The sequence below is a fragment of the Notamacropus eugenii genome, chromosome 4 (assembly GCF_028372415.1).
Source record: "Notamacropus eugenii isolate mMacEug1 chromosome 4, mMacEug1.pri_v2, whole genome shotgun sequence".
Lineage (NCBI taxonomy): Eukaryota > Metazoa > Chordata > Mammalia > Diprotodontia > Macropodidae > Notamacropus > Notamacropus eugenii.
The window spans coordinates 126,062,661-126,086,977 of record NC_092875.1 but is presented as its reverse complement, the minus strand read 5'-3'; the positions used below and the strand labels follow the sequence as shown (position 1 = coordinate 126,086,977).

The 24,317-nt window shown below is 36.1% G+C and overlaps 1 protein-coding gene across 1 annotated transcript in view; it reads left to right on the top strand.

Moving 5' to 3' along the window:
• The window catches only part of MAL2 (mal, T cell differentiation protein 2), a 31,500-nt gene that overhangs the window by 2,217 nt on the left and 4,966 nt on the right, over positions 1-24,317 (top strand). Inside the window, exons 2-3 of the mRNA XM_072603217.1 lie at positions 15,969-16,139; positions 22,098-22,253. Of these exons, the coding sequence (XP_072459318.1) occupies positions 15,969-16,139; positions 22,098-22,253 (327 nt within the window). The remainder of the gene's footprint in view (positions 1-15,968; positions 16,140-22,097; positions 22,254-24,317) is intronic.

Below are 24,317 nucleotides of genomic sequence, written 5' to 3'. Positions count from 1 at the left end.
TGAGAATGGAGACTTAACTAAGCTACAGGCTACCGACATGAGTAATAAGATACTGCAAGGCTGAAGGAGGCAGTTTTGAATTTGAGCCCACATCAGAAGCATCTGAAAGTGTACCTAGTGATGACTGGTTCTGGGAATCTTTGCAAAATTAATGAAAGGAAGATGGGACTGATTTTGATGTGGGCCTGTAAGAAAGGGAAACAGCTTCGAAAGGCAAACATAGAAGAGTTTTTAAAAGTTTTGAATGTTTTAGCTTGAACAAGACAGAATGGTGATATTTCAAGTCTGTGAAAGAGATGTTATTGATGAGAAGATAAATGGGTTTTAATCCCTGTACAGAAACAGATATGTCTTCCTCTTTTCATCTGCTCTCCAGTTTATGAGAAAAGGTTAACCTATTCATCTTCAAAAAGTATGTACCTCTTGCCCTTCCCACCTCAGGAGGAGCCTTGACCTTACGTTCACTCTCATAAACTTTTCCCTTTTCTCTAGAATTATTGACCTTTTTTTCCTCCATTCTTCTCTGATTTTCTCATTTAGACAGTTTCAGGCCTTCCTTTACTTGAAAAGAGAAAAAGAAAAAACAAAAAACAAACCACGTTTTTGTTTCACTATCACCACCCATCTCACTTTCCAATTTTCACCTCACTTTTTTCACCTTCCCCCACTCCTACTCTCATGGCCATATTTATTGGGTAGCCTAAGTTGATTGTATCCATTCCTTGTTGGTTTTTTAAAAATTCAGTTCAAGCATTTATTAAGGTCACTCTATGTACCTGACCTCAGATTTCACATATTTTTTAAGAGGTCACTCTTTCCTAGGCAAATGCATATTTTTCTTGTTTTCCATTTTTCTGCACCTCTCTGGGACACTTGACCGTTTTAGTCATGCCCTTAGTGAATTTTTTTACTCTAGAATATCCATATTTATTTGGGTTTTACTTTTTGGACCCCTTTCTGTGTCTTTGTTAATATCATATTTTTCAATATTTCTTATTTTTCCACACTGCTTATATAAATATTTTAAGACTTAGTCCTAAACAGATTGTCCTTTACCCTCTGGAAACTTCTACTAATATGTGAGTGGCTCCCAGAACTGTATATCAAGTTCTGACCTCTCCTGTATATCCAGTTTTCCGCAGAACATCTCCATTTGGTTATCCTTTCTAAATCTAAAACTTACTGTCTCAAAATTATGTCCAAGTCTTATGGTACAGTCAACTTGGGATTACAGAAGTCTGAAGATGAAAGCCATGTTTGGGACAATCTCATTCAGTCCTCTCCTTTTGGAGATAAAGAAATGGAGTCTTAGAGACATCAAATGACTTATGTAGGGTCACAGTGCAACAGTGCCCTACAACATAAAGAATACATTCATGCTTATAATCTTGTGTATGGCTTAACAGACAGTTGTGTACATGAAGAATATACTTTGACTTTTGCTTACACCTGCCACTTTGGAAGCCTGACATTGTGACCAAAATAATCATCTTTGTGATTCTTAGTCTCCTCATCTTTGGTTCAAAAATCCAACTTGAGAAGGCATGGCTACCCAGTGTCTCACATTTCCTGAGTTAAATTCCTGGAAGGAAAAGGTCTCAATTAGCATCAACTTAATATTTGAATACCAATATATACAAGATTAAGGCCAGAGGTGGAAAGAGACTGGTATGGGCTGGTGCAGGATAACCTTGTAAGAAAGTACCTGGAGCATTCAGGGAAACTGCCTAGCCAATTTTACGTAAGTAGAAAGAGCACTAGGTTTGCAGTTAGAAAACTTGCATTGAAAACTTGACATTACCACTTATTGAATGTTTGCCCTTGAGGCAAGTTTAAGTTTAGACTTCAGTGTTCTCATCTTTGAAGGGAGGGGGTGAATTTAATTATCTCTACAGCTCCATCCAACTCTAAACCCTATGATCTTTGGAAATTTTAATATGATTCACACTTTCAATCTCTAGTTAAGAAAAAAAGTGACATAACTCAACAATGTAGAGTCCTGAACCTCTGTGAAACATGTCTGTAGTTCTAATGGTATTTTCTAGAAAAATTCAATTCATGTTTCTGGTGAAGTTCAGCATATTTGGTATGCAATTCAAGAAAATTTAAAACTCTATTGAATTTAATACTTAACCTTAGTTGGGTTTCATAGTGAGAAAATGCTTCTTGAGGTAGGGCAAGTGAAATTGATTGGTGTGGGGTTGCAGTAGATATAGTAAAAGGATGCCCTTAAAAAATATGTCTTTTACTTGTGGTCTTGATTATAGGCTAAATTTTCAGACTTGAAAGTTACCCCAGTATGTTTCTAAAGTTAAATTAATTTCCCAGAGCTCATCTCCACTGGAAGTATTCAATTCAATTCAGCAACCACCTTCTATGTACAGGGCATGAAATAGTTGCTACCCTTCAATGAGAAAACAACATATACACAGGTAAATCACAATTAATGAAAAGTAATTGTTGGGGTAAGAGAAGACTAATAATGTGGGAGATCATGAAAGTCCCCTTATAATAGGCAGAACCTAAAGATGAACCTTGATATAGGTAGGCATTCCAAGAAGTCAATTTAAGAAGGGAGAACATCCTTAGCATTTGGAATAACCTCTGCAAAGGCATTGAGATAGAAGATAGAACACAGACCAGATCAACTGGAATATAGAATGGGTAAGCAGAAATCAGTCTGGAGAGATAGACTGGATTCTGATTGTGCAAGACTTTAAATACCAAAAGGAGGAACTCTAACAAATAGAGTTTTAGAGTTTATCCTGAAGTCAATGAGGAACTACTGGAGCTTAGTGAGTAGGGATGTGGCATGGTAAGACTTGTGATTTAGTAATATCAGTTGGGTAGTTATGTGGAGAATGAATTTGATAGAGGAAAGCCTGCATGTAGGGAGACCAATTTTGAGACTATTTTAATAATGCAGCTGAGAGGTGATAAAGACCTAAACTAGAGGTGAGGGTAGAATCAAGGCAATGGATAAGAGAAATCTTGTGGACGTAGAGTCAACAGAACTTGTCAACTGATTGAAGAAAATGAAAGAAGCAACATGATGCCAAGGTTGTGACTGTGTGAACAAAAAGATGATGCTATAGATAGCAAAAATGGAGAGTACTGGAGAAGGTTTAGTTTGGACATGCTAAACATCAGATGCCTATGGGACATCCAGATAAAGATATCTAATCGGCAGGTGATGATGTAGAATTGGAATTCAGGAAGCATATTTTGTCTCAGTCTATTGAGATGGGAATTATCTGCTTAGTCCTGACACTTAAACCCTTGGGAGCAAATAAGATCACCAAGGGAGAGATAGAGGAAAGAGAAGAGGGTCCAGGATAGAACCTTAATATATGCCTACAGTCAATACATAGAAGAGGAGTTCTGATCTAGGAAAGGAGCCTGAGGAAGAGCAAATACAAGTAGGGTGAGAACCAAGGGCAATGTCATAAAAGTCAAGAAAAAAGATGTCCAAGAGAAGAAAGGAGGTAGTCATTAGTTTCAAAGAGTTCATAGTGGTAAAGTAGAATGAAGAGGAAGGAAAAATCATTGGATTTATTACTTAAGGGATCTTTGGAACTCTTGGAAAGATAAATTTTAGTTGAATGGTAGGATCATTTGTTTCAAAAGGGATTAGGAAGTGAATTGTAGGTGAGAAAACTGAAGCACTAGAAAACTCTTATTAGGAGTTTGACTCTGAGAGAAAAGATATATAAAATAATAGCTTTGAGGACAGTAGAGTGGAATGAACTTTTATGGATCAAGGTGTGCCTTGTAGATAATAGGGAAAGGAACCTGCACATAAAGACAGAGTGAGTATGAAAGAGAAGGGATGGTAGGAGTGAGGGAGGGGAAGAGCTCTTCTCAGTTTATCCAGCTGAGATTGGATGTTAGAGATGGGATTCATGAGAAGCAGGTATTTGGTTTCATAGACTTCTTTGGCAGTCTAATGATGCTTAGACTCCTCAGAATACTATTTTTCTGGCTACATTCATAATTGAAGAAAATACTAAATTTCATCTAGAGGATATTGAAAATAAAAATGCATTTTTTTGCCTTCCAAGTGAAAGAACTCCCTTATATCTATCTTGTGCACCCCAGGTTAAGAACTTCTACTTTAAGGAGTACAAAATAGAACTTTAGACATCATTTAGCCCTTTAAAACTCTCAGATTTGGGGGAGGGAGCTGTGGGGGATAGTGTCCTAAAACCAGCATGAGGATATATTTGCTAATAGTAAAAGTTTTTTTTATTAATTAAAAGTAGCTATTTCTTTCCTGTATTTCCTAATTTAAAAAAACCCAGAGAAAATAAACTTTAGAATCTATAAAATGTCATGAGAAGAGAGAAACTTACATCCTTATTACAGATTCTCAACCAACTTTTCCCTAATGGAATCCTCATCAGAAATCTCAAGAGCTAAAGAATAGTGATATGGAAAGTTGTATGCAATCTTTTGACTAAATTTTCTCCAAAATATATTACAAGGTTGTTGTAAATAAAAGATGTCTAGACCAAGGATAAAAAAATTTTCTCATTTGACCAAGATAGAAATGCAGTTTCCAGATAGTAAGAATGGTAGTAATGATTTTCAAAAAATCCACTAGGCTTAAGTTAACTAGATGCAAATAATTGGGGGATGGGAAGGAAACTGGGGTTGGGGGAAGGGAGGGAAGGAGAGAAGGAGAGAGAGAGAAAGCAAGCAATTAAGTGGCATCTTAGAGCACTGGACTTGGAGTCAGGAAGATTCATCTTCCTGACTTCAAATGTAGCTTCAGAAAACTTACTAGCTATGTGACAGATGACCCTGGGACAGTCACTTCACGGTTTGTCTCAATTTCCTCATCTGTAAAAAGAGGTGGATACCACTCCAGTCCCTCTGCCAAGAAAACCCCAAGTGGTGTCACAGACAGTCAGACACAGACTAAATATGACTTCACAACAACAAAATATAGATATAGCTATATATATATATATATATATATATATATATATATATACATAATATGTATATATGTATAATACATGTAATATAAATACACAAATATGTATACATATTGTATGTATAATGCCAAAGGGCAAGGGCTGTGTCGTGTTGGTAACTAATACAATCATAGTTAATACTTTATATATTCTATTTGATTAAAAACACTGGAAAGCAAACTGATGATTCTGAAGATATATTAAAAATAAAATGACTGAAATATTAAAATGTAAAATAAGTGACTGACATAAAATTGAAGACAAATGATTAAAATATTAAAATTGAAGTATTGAAAAATAAATGATTGAATTAGTTGACTACCATAGTTCTTTTCCAATTCTGAGGTTCTAGGTACATGGTATTCACCCAGAATCTTTATCATATTGCTCTGAAATCTAGTTCATTTTCAAGAATGATAGAATATTGCAGGTCGAAATGAGATTAGAGAACATCAAATCCAGTTCTCTTATTTTATGTTAGAATCTAGGACCCAGAGACGGTGACTTGGCTATGAGTATTGTTAATGGGTGGTAGCATTGGTTCTAGTTATAACTTAGGACTTGACTCTTAGGGCTTCTTTATCCTACTGCTTGACAAATTCCTAGCATTTTTTGAGCTTGAACTAAGATGATCAAATTCTAGAAAACTGGACTAAGTGAAAGGTGAGAATGCAGAGAATATAGGCAGAAATATAGGGTTCATAGTTGATACCAAATCCTTGGTACAGATGAGCATTTTAACTTACGTGATAGAAATAATTGCCTCTAGACATGAGATATGGAAATAGATTGAAGCAGTCCTCCCTCACCCCAAATTTGGTCAGTATAAACATGCTAAAAACAGGTGGAGTAAAGAGTAGACATTTATTTTCTTCCTGAAAGATTTATATTTTAAGCATATTTTCAGTTGTACAGATAACTAAACTAGAATATTTGGTTAAACCCAATGGAGAATTTAAATGTGAAGGATCATAAAAGTAAATCAGTGTTGAGGAATTTGGTTTCATTAAGTGCCTAAATTTCTTTTATAGATAAGTCCTTATTTGTTTGCCTAAGCTGTATTTGTCATTTATATGAAAATGACAAATCACCCCTTAAAATTTTACAATTTTGATTGACTTTTTATTTTTATATCATCTTAATTTCCAAATATGTCTGTCTTCCTTCCCCATCCAGAGAATCATCCAAAGGAAACCAAAATTTAAAAAAAAATAAGAAGACAATAGGGGACAGGAAAGGGTAGAGTGATAGGGAAGATATGGGGGTGTGTCTGAGAGAGAAGTTTAGCACAACTAATACATTTAACAAATCTGGCAGTACATAGAATATTCCTTAAACCGTAGTCACACCATTTCTGCAAAGAAAAGAAGATGCATCTCCTGATCTCTTCTTCAAGGACAAGCTTGGACATTCTAATAACTCAGTGTTCATTTTTACATTTTTTTTCTCTCAACAGTGTTTCTTTTTATAGATGTAAATATCTGTATCACTTATTTATCTATATATCTATGCATTCATCCATCCATCTATTCATCTATCCATCTGTATCTGTCTGTCTGCTTTTTTTGGTTCTGCTTATTTCACTCAACATTAATTCATTTAAAACTTCCGAGACATCTTTGAATTCTTCATAGTAATAATTTCCTTTGATAGAGTAATAATGTTCTATTTCATTCATTTATCTAGCCATTTACCAACTGATGTGCGTTGACTTTGTTGCTAGTTCTATGTACTGCAAAGAGTGTTGCTATGGATATTGGGGTATACATATGGAACTTTTCTCTCTGTCTTTGGACTCCTCCTTGTGCTTAACAATGGGGATGTCCAGGTCAAAGGGCATGGGCATTTTAACCACCTTCTTAGCATAGTTGCAAACAGCTTTCCTGAATGGTTAGCCCAATTCACAGCTTCACCAAAAATATCTTATGTGCCTATTGTTCCATAGCCTCTCCAATATTAACCATTTCTTCTTTTGCCATCTTTACTAATTTAGCAGCTTACTCATCTATAATGCTTTCAGATTTACAGAATGCTTACCTTACACAATCCTGTGAGATAGGTAATGTAAGAGTGTCAGCATTTTATAGATTATAGGATCATAGATACGTAACTGGGCAGGACCTCAGATGTCATCGAGTTCAGCTCCTTCCTTTTACAGGTGAAGAAACTCTTGCAAGATTAAACGACTCACCCAGGGTCATACAGCTAGTGAGTTTTGCAGCTGTGACACAAACCAGGACTTAGGATTTCAGAACTAAAACTTTTCCCTAATTAAGTTGCAGGGTTCCTGCAAGGATCTTTCTTTCTCCTACATTAGTCTTCCTTGGGCTGCCCTTCCTCTTCACTGCTTGCGATAGATTCCATGTTGGCTGGTATCAATACCACACTCATGTCCTCAATTCTAGTCCATTTTCCCCAGTGCAGTTCATGAAGCACGATTTCTGCAAGGAGTCAGGTTGGGTCATGATAAGAAATGATAAGAAGGCAAAACTCAATGGCTTCTCGTTTTCTTCAGATAACTCATTTTTCATTACTTCACTCCTATTATCTTAAACTGTTTGGCTAGAGTCCTGCCCCAGTTAGTGTGAGATACACACACACACACACACACACAACACACACATATGCACATACACACATGCACACATACATATACATATATAAATATATTTACTGTCATGTGCATAAATCTTCCTACATCAAAACCATCACCTTTTTTTATTAAAAAAAAAAGCACCTTTTATCAACCTTTATCTTTCCTGGTTGCATCTAAGTTAAAAATTTGAAGAGAAACAGAGACAAAGACAGAGAGAGACAGAGAGAAATAGGAGCGAAGGGTTTGATTTTTCCACTTTAGGGCCCTACCATCATTATTGGTAGCAGAAGCCCTTTGAAAAACTTAGGAGGATATTTACGTGCTTCAGAGACAGGAAGTTTGAGACTATATTTTGTTCCACAAGGAGTCAGGGAAGAATCTTTAGTCCAAAGCCATAGTTGGTAGAATTGAAAAGAGAAGGTGGTAAGTGAAATTCTGGAAACTCAGAAGGAAACAAAAATGAAGAGTTACAAATAGTGATGAGAGGCTCCAGCCCTCTCGACCCCTACCTTCAGATCCCTTCTTTCCATTGCTCCCTTCACTGGAGCCTTTTTTTTTTTTTTTTGTCTTTAGTCTTTAGAATTGCAGATCTTGCTGACACTATTACAATAGGGGAAATGTATTACTAGCCTTCCAAGCTGGAACAGGGAAGATGCTTTATAGTCACTTTGTAATGGATATATTATGTATTAAATAGTGAACAGGTTCCATAGTTCTGTATTTCAGTTTTCATAAGCTGGTGTGGGAATCTAAATTCTATGATGGAAGAATCTAGTATGCATTTCCCCACAGAAGCAAACTGTGTGTGTGTGTGTGTGTGTGTGTGTGTGTGTGTGTGAACTAGATGGTAAAAGGGAGGCATGATGAATGGAGGTTTCAAGAGCTTCCTAGCTGTTAAAACTGAACACGAGCAGAATGATGAATTAAGAGGTTGGTGGACTGAGTGAACGCTTGTCAGCAATTTAGTCAAACAGCCCATTATAGGTAGGGTTTTGGCAAAGCTTGAGCTAGACACTTGAGATATAAAAACAAGAAATTCCTTGTCCTCCTTGAGCTTACATTTTGCTAGGGGAAGATGTAAAAGGTCCAGAAGTAACTAAGGACAAAAGAATACATAAAATGATGCAAGATGATTTCAAGGAACAAGTACAAAACTAAGGGAATCATGAAAGTCTTTACGTAGGAGGCACCTAACCTGTGCTTTTGAGGAAGCTAAGGCTTCTATGAGGTGCTAGTGAGAAGGAAGACTTCATTATATGTTTCAGGTGTCAGAATCATTGGTTAGGAAATAATTAGATAAGTCTAAAGAGATATGACTAAGAGAAAAAAATTGATGTGAAATTGAATTAGAATCTTGGAAAGGATTTAGAAGGAAGAATGTGGGTAGGGCCCATACCAGATAGGAGTGAAATCCAAGGAGGAAGAAAAAAATGATGTCTGAAAATTCATCCAAGATTTTCTATCCTGTCATCCTGGGTCTTTAGCATGTATATCAAAGTGCTGCATATTTTTCCTACGTTCCACCCTCATAAGCAAAAATAAAACAAAACAAAAACCCACCCCCTTTTATTTCTACAGGTTAAATTCTGTGCAAGTTCTTGGTAAATAAAAACTTTCTGAGTTTCCTTTGGTGGGGGTGGGAGAACTCAACCAAGCCACTCCTTTTAAGTATGCCAGGGCCTGCCCGCTGCACAAAGACCTAAAACAGAAAATGTTGTGCAATAAAAATTGCATGAGACCATAAATGCACAAATGAGATTAGTTTGTTGGGGAAAGTTTTTACAGGCTGAGTCACCTAAGTGAAAGCAGGTTATCACAAAGTGAAGTTAGGTCCCCAAAGAGGCCTATTTCTTATAAAGGTCATTTCTCTTTAGAGAAAACCAACAGCCATGTCACTGAGGAGCGCTCTGCTGGCAGTTTGTATATCACCAGAGCTGAAGTGATTAAGATTCTAGGTCTTGAGGATTTGGGGCTTCTCATACAACAGCAAGTCCAGCCGGATTGAAACCCAATCACTTCACATGTTCTCCCTGTGACCAATCCCACTCATGTCCCTGGGGAAAACACTATTAACTCTGTTTTTGCTAATGGCGATTCTGTCTTTTAAGACCTGGAAGCATTACTTTAATTGTTCCTTATTAACAATGATAAATAATACAATGTGGAATATTGGAAAGGCTGCTAGATTGTGAAGTCAGGGAATGTAGGTTCATATCCCACCTTAGATAATTATGAACATTGTGTGAACATGGTCAAGTCACTTCTCCCTTCTGAGCCCCGTTTTCATCGTCTGTAAAATGGATAACTAATATTTTCACTACTTCCTCGAAGGGATTTTATGAAGAAAGTGCTTTGTAAATTGTAAAGTCATAGGACAAGTATGAGTTAGTAAGTATTAATATTATGCATACAGGTTGGGAATCATGAGATGTCCTTAGGGAAATTTAAAATAAATGCTAGAGTCAAGCCTTTTGTGCGTTTACAAAGCTTCACCTGTGTTAACGCATTTGATCCTCACAACAGCCTTGTGAGGTAGCTGCTTTAATTAATGAGAAGCGTGATCTCTCTAGAACACCAGAGGGCCACAATACTAATAATAATTGATATTTATATAGTGTCTGCCTTGTGTCAGGCACCATGCTAAGCACTTTATAATTCTTATCTCATTTTATCCTCACAACAACCTTGGGAGGTAGGTGCAATGATTTTTATAATGCCCACCTTCTCTGTAGAATACTAGAGGGCCAGAATTGGGGGAATTGTAAGGTAAGAAATCAAATCATAAGACAAGAGAAAAGGCAAGTCTTCTTAGCTTCTGCTTCATAGACTGTTCCCCCAAATTCCTATTGTGTGGATAGATTTCAGAGGATCTGTGAATTTAGATGGAAACAATTAAAGCATTATTTTCACTGACCTTCATTTTCCTTTGTAATCTTGTGTATTTTATTTTATGCACTTAAACCATTCTGAAAAGGGGTCCATGGGCTTTACTGGTTTATAGCCCCCATCTAAAATCTCTCTCACATATGTCAGTGACAGCCTAGATTGAGAGGGAAGAGTAAATCCAAAGTGGCAAATAAGGATTTCAAGGCTCAAGAGAAAAGACCTACTTTGTACTTGTGCTATTATTCTTTCTATCCTTTTTCTTCCACTGTTTGGGAGCTTTGAAAGACTTTACCTTTTGGCTACTCATGTTTCTTTCTTTTTATTTTTTCCTGTAAAAACAGGGAAGCCACTAAATCTATCGCCATGAAACAGGAAATACTGCAAGCATTGTTGTATTTATGGCCATAACATGGTCTGAGCTCATCAGGGAGAAGTTCTAGTCTAAGTGCATATTATTTATTAAAAGTCAATTTCAGAGATGAGCACCTGGAGGATAATGTAGTAAATGGAAAGAAGATTATAAAGGTGGTGCTAAAAAGAGTGAGTGACCAAGCAGCCTTGTTTGTGGCACTCATAAAAATAAGAAAATTGGTTCCTACAGTGGGAACTGTTCTCAAGTTTGGCCTCAGCCTAACTTCAAAAGCTGTACTGGTCAGGTAGGACTTTCAGATGACTTCCAGATCCAGCATACTATTGTAACATGGGGGCTGTTTTTAATCACTATCAAATTCTTATTAAGCCATCCCAGGGTGCACAGTACTTTTGTACTAGAAGCACATTCAGTTTCTCTGATGGATCCCTGGGTGGGTGGTAGGAAAAATTAAAAGTGCTTTGGAGGAACCTGTGAGTCACTTAAATAAGATTGTTTTAAACATTTCTGCCTTTCAAATGAGAATAGATTGATTTCTCTTTCTTTTAGTTTTGAAGTTGATTTTATGATACTTAATGCAATTTCACTTTAAAATTATTCATACCTGCACAAACACCATCCCCTTGTGCCTCACTGAGGTGGCCAGATGACCCTCTTGAAAGCCATGCCAGTGAAACGATTCAAATGTTATTCTGGTGACAGACTGAGTCTGCTGCCTGTAAGCCAGCCGAAGAATGGAGAGACTTATCACCAATAGACTGGCTGCTAGGTGATAGATTATTTGGCCATTTTAACCTCGAACAAATAAAAATAAACATTTAAATTACCTTTAGCCCTCTATGCCCTTTTCCCTTCCTTCTGCATCTATAAAAGCAGATTCTTAAATAGAAGGTAAGATCCTTGAAGGAAGGGACTTCTTCATTTCTCTCAGTAGAGTCCTGATACCATGCAGAGGGCCTAGTATAAGCTTAATAAATGCTTGTTGAATTAATGAATAAATGGTAGAAAGGGACCAGGCAGAGGGTGCTAAAAAATCATAACAGTGTGTATCTAGAAAATAAGTTTTCTACCACTTCATACCTGTAATATGCTTCTCCCTACTTAAATTCACCATGCATCCTTCATTGTCCTTTGGGTCACCTCCAGTTTTTTTCTTCTGAGATTGTGATATTCTTTGATTCACAACCATATGTGTCACCAGAAGAGTATTGTTATTTTAAAGGTTATCATTTGAAGCAGAGTATATCTTAGAATCACTAAAAACATTGCCCAGTGACTGAAGTTTCATCTCCAATCTCATTTCTCCCTATTGAGTTTTGGGCTCAATTTGTTGTCTGTCTGCAGTGCCTGAGCAAGATAAATGCATTAATAAACTAACTCAATTGACTTCCCATCCAACTGCGTATTATAAAATAGGCAAGTGTTATTCTTTACTCATTTGGGTTTTTCTGTGTTGTTAAGCCAGTCTCTTTTGAGTGGTTTATTATAGAGGATCTAGTGTTCTGAGACTCGTTACCATCAATACAGTGCCGTTCTCAACAATCTTGAGAACCTTGCCATTTTTTTTGAGATCTCCTCACATTTGAATTTATGTATAAGACATCTACCATGACGTTAGAATCACTTTAATGAGCCCATATTTCTCTTTTCTGCCTTACTTAGTAATTGTAGTCAGAGGATTGTTGAAAAAATATTTTTATGGTTGTATCTATCAAAGTCTTACATGATTTTATTATATGTGAGAGAGACACCTTTTTAAGGCTTTAAGGCTTGGTTTTTTATAGAGAGAGTCAGGTGTTTTATTAGAATCAGTAAATATCAAGTTACAGCAGGATCTGTATTCTATACTCCTTAATCAATTGTATGAGTGTGAAGATGTAATCTGTGTACAGAATTACTTACAAAAACATGGTGTAGTAGATATAGCAATTTATTTGAAGTCAAAGCCCTTGGCTTGAAACATACATTTGTTACTTACTAGCCTTACTCCCAATTAAAAGGTGTGCTCCTTGAAAATGGAGATGGTGTGTTTCTGTCCTTGTATCCCTACTACTTGATGTAGTGCCTAACACACAGTGGGTGCTTGTTGACTAACTTTCTACATGGAATTTTGTAAATCGTCACCATTCTCTAAGTCTGTTTCCTTATCTGTAAAATGAGGAAAATGGATTCTATGCTTTCAAATGTTTCTTTCAACTGTTGAATTTATGTCTACTGTTCCCTTCTCATCTTTCCATTAAGGAAACCACGATTGTGTGTATAGACTATTTTCTTCAAGAGTCTAGCAAATAGAGAATGTAGGGATAGCCCTTGAGGTCTCTTATAGTTCTAGATTCTGTGTTTTTTTTTAAAATATAGTAATTACTACATTCCTGATTGTCTTTTTCCAATAATGACAGCAGTCATGATCATCTTCTTCTTCAGAGGTCTTGAAAACTGATCCCTGAGAATTGCTGAAAAAATAATGCTGTATATGAATATAATTTAATCTTACAGTGGTGTAAGAAAAGACAAACATAATGAATAGAGAGAAATATGGAAAGCCTTGTATGAATTGATACAAAACAAAGTGGTCAGAGCAAGGAAAACAATATATATCTAAGGGAGGGGTTGGTCCAGTGAATAAAACAATTACCCCACCCATGCTTAAAAGTAATGATATTAACCAGTTAATGTTTCACTTTGGTTGACCCAGTCAGAGGCTTTAGACTAGGTACAAAAGTCCTTGATCAGTTTAGAAGTCCTTGAAAGCCATTACATGAAGTGATTGCTGCATAGGAAGTGTATTTCACTTTGGTTGAGTCACCTTATGTGGGCTTATATAAAACCAGCAAGCAAGTTTGAAATAGTTTTCATAGTGGAAGACTGCCAACCAAACCCAAGGAATAATTTAGGGGTGATGGGAGAGGAGAGTTCTTTAACTTTCCTTGCCTTCCCCTCCCATTTCTCTTGCTCAGAGGAGGACCTTGGGAACTCTGGAATACTTGAATATTTCAGCTTTTTCACTGGCATCTGAGTAGCATCCTTGGTATAGGGGTGACTGGTGGCAATGTCTGCATGAGGAACTAAAGATAAAGCAGACACAGTGAAAAAAGGGCAGCTTTAAGACTCTAGAATAGAGTTTACAGAAACCTATTCAACTATCATCCCTCAGGGGAAATTCATAAGTATTTCATTACAGGGAGAAAAGGGCTTTCAGAAACCAAGAGCTGCATGTTTCCCTCTTTGTCATATGAGCATTCTAAATCTGAGCCCGCTTTCCCCCGGTCTCTATCTATATATTTGTGAATAAAGTGTATCACATACTTTCGGGGACATGTTTCATTTCAACTGTTGTTGTTAATCCATTTTAATAAAGTATTCTTTTTCTAAAAACTAAGTCTTGGCTGACTAACTGCCCTCAGCCAACAATCATTGTGGGGAAGCCTCTGGTGAGTGCTTTGAAGTTATAGTAATAGGAAGCAAGTCCCAACTCCTCAGGGCTCTTCCTAGAAGTAGTGGCTATTCTTGGGGGATCTGACTGCCAGTTTGAGTGGGAATTGGAATTGTAGCCAAAGAGCATATCCTATATAGAGAGTGACTGCAATAATGTAAATGGATGGAACAGCCACCACAAAACAATCAAAACTAAATGTTGTCCAATTACAAAGAAGAAATTTGACCACAAAGTGATATGAAGACATTCTCTCTGATCCTTTGCAGAGATCAGGGTCCACAGATGTAAAATATTTTCAAGGCATTTTCTTTCTTTTTGTTTTTCCTTTGCTTTAAAAAAGATCCGTTATGTTTGTCTTTTCATTTTGTTTATCTTTCCTTATAATACTGTAAGATATTATATTCAGCAATACACACACACACACACACACACACACACACACACACACACAGCAATTTGTTCAGCCATTCTTGGGGATCAGTTTTCAAGGCCTCTAAAAGAAAAGACCATTCCACGTTATCACTGCTGTCATTATTTTAAAAAACAACCAGGAATATAGTAATTACTACATACTTATAAATTGGAATCATTAAATGCCATTCTTATAATATGAGCTAACTTAGAGCAAGGCAGAGAGACACAGGAAAATCTAAAATATGTGAAAACAAAAGCTATCAATAAAAAAAATCTGTCTTTCAAAAATGTTCCCCAAATGTCTTTGAAACTTTGTCCCTTGCATTGCTTTCTTCGGTATTCATTTGGTCTAGGCCAGCTACTCTTCCCAAATTAATTTTAAGTGTGTTTTCCTCATGTGTGGGTATACTGAGGTGTTAGAGTTCAAATATGTTGCTATTATTAGCATGGATAATTAAAATAGATTACCATAGATATATTGGGAAATACGTTTTATTCTGTATCTATTTATTACACTTTTCTTAAGTACCTATATATTTAAATGATTATTTTAAATTAATCTTCTAGATTGAGTATATAGTAAGTGATTTCCTCCATTCTCATTCACCCCAAATGTACAAGGCACTATGCTAGATACAGAAAAAGGATGTATAGAAGTCTAAGAAACAGTTCTTGCTCATCAAGGAGATTCTATCTTGCTAAGGGAATGGTTATGCTGCAAAACTCATGGCATACTTTTAAGTTTAGTCTCCAATACCAACGTTTTCTTAAATATAAACTATCAGCAAAGTAATTGTAGCAATTGCCAGTTTCCAAGGTGTAAATGTTCATCGGCTAGGTGGAATAGTAGATAAAATGCCGAACCTGTAGTCATGAAGATCTGCATTCAAATATGGCCTCAGACACTTACTAGCTAGATGACCCTGGACAGGTCACTTGACTTATTTTTGACTCAGTTTCCTCAACTGTAAAATGGGAACAGTAATAACACCTACTTTCCGGGGTTGTGGTGAGGATAAAATAAGATAATATTTGTAAAATACTTATCACTGCCTGACACATGGGCTCTGTATAAATGCTTATTACCTTTCCCCCAGTGATCAATCTTTCACTGTACTTATGATGAAACACACTGAAAATTTAACAGTTTCTTCTCAAGAACCAGTTGGAGTTGGCTGTAACACCCCTGGAAACATATGTGTGAAAGGGCGACTAACAGTACCAAAGAATTGAATTGTGTTACAAATGCCTTTTGACCTACAATTATTTCTTTTTATTTCCTTGCAGCTATTTGGAGGACTTGTCTGGATATTGGTAGCATCCTCCAATGTACCTCTACCTCTGCTCCAAGGATGGGTGATGTTTGTATCAGTGACAGCTTTTTTCTTTTCCCTCCTCTTCCTGTGTGTGTTCCTTTCAGGCATGGTGAATAGAATTGATGCCAACTGGAACTTCTTGGTAAGAGAACACATTTTAAAGTATATGTCAAAAAATAGTATGAATAATTTAATGTAAACTTGGAACTATGGATAAGAATAACAAAAGCATTTATATAGTATTTCAAACTTTGCAGAATGCTTTTTATTCAGTCTGGTAGTATCTTATCCATTTCTTCTCATCTTAGGTACCTTTCAAAGAGGTAATTAAAAGTGTCAAGTCCATAGATACTGATGCTCTGACATAGCTGGCTCATTGGTTTTATAAGTACTCTCAGTGCATCTTCTATGCGAAACAAAGGAGTAGTTCCATTTTTTACTGTGCAAAATTACCTTCACTCCTGTTTTACTTTATTTTGGGCAGAAAATGATTCCAATAAGCCAGCTATGTGAGAGCATCAGTACCTATGGACTTGACACTCAACTACTTAATTGAATAGGTACCTAAGATGAGAGGATATAGCTAGGAAGAATGAGGCTCCTATACAGTTTAACAATGAATGCTTAGCTCACCTTTAGAGGAACACAACTTTTCTGCCAAATTCCTACGTAGCTTAATACACACTTGGTACGTCAAAGGCGTTTGTTGGGTCAAAGAACAAGGAGTTGCCACTTGAAAATGCTTTCTTGATTATCTAGGTAGGACAGATAATAAGTGAAATTGATATAGTGTTTTAAGGATTGCAAAGTGCTTTCCTCACATTACAGTGGGGTATATAGTACAAGTGATATTACTATAAACCTTTTTTACAGCTGAGAGGGTTCAAATCATGAGCTCCATGAATCTTGGATTTCCTCATCTGTCAAGTGGGGTTGGGTTGTATCTATCATATACAACTCCTGTGAAGGATTTTTGAGGGAATATGGATATGGAACCATACATGGACTGATCAGTTAACAAGAACAGTATCAAATAACTATGACATCTTCAGTTTGGAAGTTTATTGTTGTTCACTCATGGAACCTCATGTGGATTGATCAGTTAATAGGATTAGTATCAAATACCTATAATATCTTCGGTTTTGGAGTTTATTGTTGTTCAATCATTTTAGTTTTGTCCAGCTCCTCATTACCCCACTTCAGATTTTCTTGGCAGAGATACTAGAGTGACTTTCTGTTTTCTTCTACAACTCATTTTACAAATGAGGAAACTGAGGCAAACAGGTTTAAGTGACTTGTCCAGGGTCACACAGCTAGTGAGTGTCTGAAGTCATATTTGAATTCAGGTCTGCCAGACTCCAGGCTCAGCACTCTATCCACTCACTATACCACCTAGCTTTGTTGGAGATACAAAGCCAAAAATGTGTCACTGTTCTCAAAGAGTTTATACTCACTCACCCATACTCACACACACACATATTTATACACTCATGTACATACACACTTGCAGTGTAACTATATGCAGAATAAGTACAAAATAGTTAGGAAGAGAGAGGACACCTTCAGTTGTGGTGGTAGAAAGTCAGGAAAAGCTTCAAGGTAGGAGGTTATGCTTAAACTACCTCTTGAGGAAATAAGGAATTGTTTTAGGTGGAAGTGAGGAGAGTCCACTCCATTGACTTAGGTTGGCCAGTGCAAAGGTACAAAGATAGGAGATGGATAATCTAGCTGCCTGAACTGCAGAATGCCATTTCACTCTAACTCTCAGATAAATGTGTAAAAGAGTATTGTCTTAATCATCTATCATATAAATTGGATGACCAGAAAGATCAATGAGTGACTAACAGCCCTTTCCATATGCTATTCAGAAAGACTGATCTCTCTTTTCTATCAGTGTTTGTCAAGGACACAGCCTGGCTGAATAGATTTAACCCTAAATTTGGAATCAGAAGGTCAGTGTTTGTATCCTGCCTTTGCCACTTCCTACTCCAGGGTCAAGTCACTTAGTATCTCTTGAATTTCACTGTCTACATCTATAAAATGGGGATAATTATACTTGCATAATTGACTCTAAATCTGGACAGCAGTTTCTGAACTTTACTTGTCATTAGCAGTGCCCATTAACCAAAGCTAAGCCTAGCACTAATTTAGACTCATAAACTACTGAATTGAGAGCCAGCAAGCATAGATTCTAGTCCCAACTTAACAGCAGAACTTATTTTCCTTTCTGGGCCTCAGTTTCTTCAATTCCAAAGTAAGGGGATTAGATCAGGCAACCTATGACGATACATTTCACTACAATAGCCTGTGATGTTATGACTTAATAGATACCCACAGCTCTATTTTGTAATGCTTGGCATAAATACCACAAGTTGATCCCTGATTTTGAAATCCTTGAGGAGGCCCATTTAGAAGATTTTTCTTTCATTTACTTTGTGATTCTTAGCTTATTCAGTGTGTCTTTGAACATTGCCTCTGTTCAAATGGCCTGCCTTTTGACAAACATTAATGCACACCTTGTACTAGGTAGATCCTGTTGTTCCACAAGTTCTGTGGAGTAGCTGTGAGATTGTTATCACTTTTAATTACTTCATCCTGCATGTGGTAGGCAAAAAACTCCTAAATTATTTTCTCCCGTAAAGGCCCCATGAGTGTCTGGAACAAAGATGTGTGTGTGTGTGTGTGTGTGTGTGTGTGTGTGTGTGTGTGTGTGTGTGTGTGTGTATGAAATGGCTCCCTTTGGAGGTCTGATGAAACCTGTGGTCTCCTCTGAATAAGGATTTTAAGTGTATAAGATAAAATACATAGGACTACAAAGGTAATCAGTTATGTTAAAATATATTTATTTTTATTTAATTTAATTTAAATTAAAAATCATTTTTTTAAAAAAATTCATCAGCTCCGCAATAAGAATTCCTGGTTTAAAGGAGAGCAACCAGAATGGTGAGGGACCTTAGGTCCAAGACAAATGAATATCTTTCTGATGAAGGAAGTAGGGGTGTTCAGCATGGAGAAAACACAAGGGAGGCATACCTGAAGACAGGTGTCTTCAAATATTTTGAAGAGATGTCATGTGTCACAAGAGATTAGACTGTTCTGTTTAGGTTCTGTTGGAAGGCAAAACTCAAAATAATGAGGAGAAGCCACAAAGAAGCACATTTAGACTTGCTATTAGCACAAAACTTACTAATAAGTATTGGGGTCTGTTTTTTCCCTCATTTGAGGTCTTCACAGAGGGGTGGGATGACTAGTAGGTGTGTCATGGTAGAGATTTATTGGAGGGATGGATTGAACTTGGTAGCTGTGGAGGTCCATGCCAACTCGGAAATTCTATGATTCTCAACATGTTTGCCATATTTGAAGGGCACCCTAAATTTTGTTTTGCTAGATAGTCTACTAAAATTGCCATTTTGGGAAACCTAAACAGCAATTTAGTTTTCCTTTTCAATATGGAGTTGAATTCACATTTTCATCCTTTTTGTTTGCTTGTGAATTTTTTTTAAAGATATCTGATAAATAACATCAGTGGTATTTTCTTCCACCAGTCATCTTTAAAGTGGCATGAATATGATTGGGAGAGGTGAAAATAGAATGATTACTGGATGATGAGGCCCATGAAAATGGGGAATAGGGTCTTTTAAATCATTATTTCTGTTGTGGTGCTTATCACAGTTCTGTTCACAGCAAATGAAATAAATTTATTTTTTAAAGACTAGATAAATTACATACTTAAATCACCATCTATCCAAAGAGTGGAATGTGAATACTTTTGTTGGATTTGTACTTTGTAGTATGATTGAGGAGTGGGGAACAACTTTGACTTACCTAATTTTGGTCAATGTAAATTGTGTGTGTGTATATTTGGTTCTCTAATTAAAGAAAAAAAAATTAGAATTAGAATAATTTTTAAGGAAAATCCTTGTCCAAAAAAGTTTATTTTAACATCAAAGGGCAATAACTAAGTGGCTTAATTAAAGCATTTGAATATTATATTATGTTCAATTAAGTAGATAGTATTTGAAAGTCTTTCTGACATTCAGGGTGAAACTATTGCCTCAAAATAAAAAATTAGGTGACCTTAGACAAACCTGCACTCTGAACAAAGTTTTTGTTTGATGTTAACAAACTTTTCCTTCTGAACTTCCCACTTCTTTTAAGAACAAAGAGGATAATGGAAGGGAAAACCAAAAGAGACAACCATTAATAATTGTCCCCACATGTATGCACCTCCCCATAGCTAGGAGAGAAGTAGAATACCAAGTATAACAAAGGGACACATGGAAAGTGAATTTCAAAGGTGACAATTCTCTTGGTGGCCATGGTTTGAAATGTTCCATTCAGGAGCACATATCACTTACTTTTTGTTGCAAAAACATTTTACTAGAATCATAAAAGAGAAAAAGAACTTGTTATCTGGTCCAGGAAAAAAATCTTGTTTGATTTATACTAACAACTATCTCAAGAATATAGGAAATTTGCTAAAATAATTGAGTATCTCAGGAGATCCTAGTCTTTAAAACCAAAAGGACTTTAAGGTCAATTTAGTCTAAGCCCTACACTTTTCAGATCAAAAGAAAAAGAAAACACTGTGTAACTAAGAGAGGGTTAAACTGACTTTCCTTAGTCTGAAGTCCCATGTTTATTCTATTCTACTGTGGAAGAATTGATTTGAAATAGTAATATACATCAGGTACTAGGAATACGAAGACAAAAATTAAAATGGTCTCTGCCCTCAACGAGTTTAATAATGTTCTATATTCATACATGTATATGTATGTGTTCATACATATATATTCTTTAGATGGGAGACATGAACATATATAAGTAAATACATATCCCTATTCTCCCCTATAACAACGGAATCCCTGATGTCATTAGCACTCTGAAATTGCCAAAGTTCTTATAATAAAATATTTATGAGGAAAAAATACATATATAAAATACATACATATGTCCACACATATATATGTCTGTGTCAGTATGAATACACACATTACTGATTTGAATTAAGAAGAATAAATTCTTACTTTTGACTCTTGTTCATATCGTCATATAAATAAGACAAATGGTTAGGATTCCAACTCAAGCACTCTAAACTTCAAGACGAGTATACTTCTCAAAAATCCATTCTGCCTCATAATAAATTAGAGGCAGCTTATTTCATAAAGTCTGATCATTGCTATTTTATCAAAAGTAAATTGCAAAATTACAGTTTCATAGCTAAATGCTATTTTAAATTTGAACTTCAACACATTACATGTCATAGTTTTGTAGATTTAAAGCTGGAATGAACCCAAGAATTCATAGAACGCCACTCCATTTTATAAATGAGAAAATAAGGCACAGAAGGGTTAAATGATCCCCACCCCACTCTCTGAGAATTTCAGAAGCTAGATGACACAGTGGATAAATAATGGGACTTGGAATCAGGAAGACCCAAGTTGAAATTCTGCCTCAGACATTTAATAATTGTATGACTCTGGACAAATTATTTCACTTCTCTGTGTCTCAGTTTCCTCACTAGTGAAATGGTAATAATAATAATATCATCTACTTGATAGAATTGTTGTGAGAATCAAATCAATTAAATTACATTGAGCACTTTGTAGTCTTTAAAACACTATATAAATGCTAGGTAATATATAACTAACAAGTGTCTAAGATAGGACTCAGCCAAGTTCAGGTCCAGTGGCCTTTCTACTATAACATGGTGCCTCATATGAAAGTGAGTACATGAATATTTAAAGGAAATATAATTTTCTCAGTCTGACTGCTCCATCCACTAACATAGATCCCCATCCCTATATAATTTAGGTGACTTGAGAGATGTGGTATCATCACCCTATAGCCAATTTAATAATTAGCCTCTCCAACCTTTAACTAAGCTGGGCACTGGGCAATAGACACTTCACCATAACCATACTCAAAGACTTCCCAGATTGGCAGGATCTGCCAATGTAGATAGAGAGCCCAGGTTTACCTCGATAACCAGGGAAGCCATTCTCAAGTGAATGGGTGATGCCAGAGAAGAGAAAAGGGAAAGGAAGTTATGCCTAATACAAATTCTTCTTTTTTTTTTTTTTTTTACTTTTCTCTTTAGGATTTTGGTTATCATTTTGTTGTATTTGTTTTCTACTTTGGAGCTTTTCTGTTAGAAGCAGCAGCTACTTCCCTGCACAATTTACACTGCAATGTGACCATGAATGTACAACCGCTTTTGAATGACAACCAGTACAATGTAAATGTAGCAGCTACGGTAAGTATCCCTGTCCCTTTTTCTTTCCTCCTTAGTCATGCTCCACCCCCAACTCTTGCTACCTTAATATTCCCCAATTTAAACAACCTGGGGTATAATCAATTTAGCTCTTGTCTCTAGGGTAAGAGGATATTTTCTGTGCTCTCATGGGATTTGTGTCAGGATTTTAGCTATCTTCCAATATGGTTTAAAGGATAAGGGCATGTTAGAGCCATATTTAATATTTAAGAATTTTGTTTCTAAATCATCTTCTCAAGGGACGTTTTAAAACATTATTCATTTTCAATGCCACCTATTTTATATACATATAGCTAATCTTTCTCTACCTCTCTCTCACTTCTCTTTCTCTTTTCCATTCCTCTACTTTTCACTCTCTCCCTACACACATACACACACACACACATACATACATACATACACACACATACCCATATACATTAATTGAGCTTGTGAAAATGCAATATTGATGAATACAAAATGAGAGGTTACTCTACGGGGAAAGAATATCATGAAAGAGATTCATTCCTGGACAGCCAAAATTGGGAATATAAAAGCTTTAAAAAGAGAAGGCAGGTAGGAAATGGGATTCTGTAGTGTTGCTTTCCAGACACACCATGTATTTGCTCTACATAAATTTTCTAATTTGCTAGATACATTTTCCAACAATTAGTCAGGGGATGGAGGAGAGGTAAAGAAGAAAAAAAGGGTTTTCCCAAGTAGAAGAGGAGAACATAAGATAATTAGAGATGATTTAATTACTGTATACCAGTTATTGTGTGCAAAATAATAATGGGCAATGTTTTCTGTGAAATATGTGAAAATTTGGATATTTTGGTTTTTTCTAAAGTGATTTTTACAAATGGAAGAAACCTTATATTTCTCTAAGAATGGAATAAAGTGTTCTTCAAAGTCACTCACAAAATTCCATGATTAAACATGATAATACATCAGAGTGACTCTAGACTTCAGTAGTCTTTATTTCAGTAAAAATTTACATAGAATCTGAAATGTGCAAGGCATTAAAAATAACATTCCAATGCTCAAGGAATTTATGGTTTAGTAAAGGAATGGAACAAGTACACAATGAAAGCTAATTGGACTTAAAATTCAATTAACATTTATCAGGTAACTTATCTACTATGTGTAGGGTGGTACATATAGAGTAAAGGAAAAATAGAAGGATGGAAGATGAGAAGAAAAGATCACTTCCAGTACAAGGAAGTCAAGGAATGCTGCCTGGAGAAAGGAGTATCTGAGCTGGACTTTGAAGGAAAAGAAGGCTTTCAATAAATAAAGTTGTAGATGAAAACCATTTTCTGACATAAAGGATGGACGAGCTGCATGAACGCACTCAGGATAGAAGGCAATCAGAGAATGGCTAGTCATAGCCCACTTTTCCCAGAATGCAGAGAATGTTTGGGTTGCAAAGATTGGAAAGCAGTTTGATGGATAAAAGACTGGAAAGAAGGAGTCCCATTTGGAAACTATTAATAAATAACCTATGTAAAGAGCAGATGAAGGTCTAAGCTGGATTGTTAGAAGTTGGAAGTGAGAAATTGCAAAAGACTGGATGTGGAAGAAACATAAGCTAAAGATAAATTAAATTCTGAACATGAGTCACAGGAATGATGGCAGTGCCAATCAACAGCATGAATCTAGAAGGAGGGGTAGGTAGTGTAGGGAAACTGGTGAGTTCAGTTTAAGAGCTTCAGGGGCCAAACTTCCAGGTAGAAATATCTAGGAATTGTTTGAAAATATGGTCCTAGAGCCTCAAGGAAAAGATTAGACATAGAAATTTGAGAGTTATTTTTAGAGTGATAAGATTTAAGCTACGAGAGCAGATGAAATCACCAATGGTGAGAGGATAGATAAAAAAGGTGAGTGATATGGGATACACATACCTAAGAGAAGACTCAGAAGGAGAAGTTAGAAGGGCATGGAAACCAAGTAAAGAGAGGTGGAACATCGTGTCAAATGGTACAGAAAGGTTCATTGAAAGTGAAGACCGAGGAAAATACTCATGGGATTTGTCAACTAAGGTAATTGATCAAGTTAAATAACATG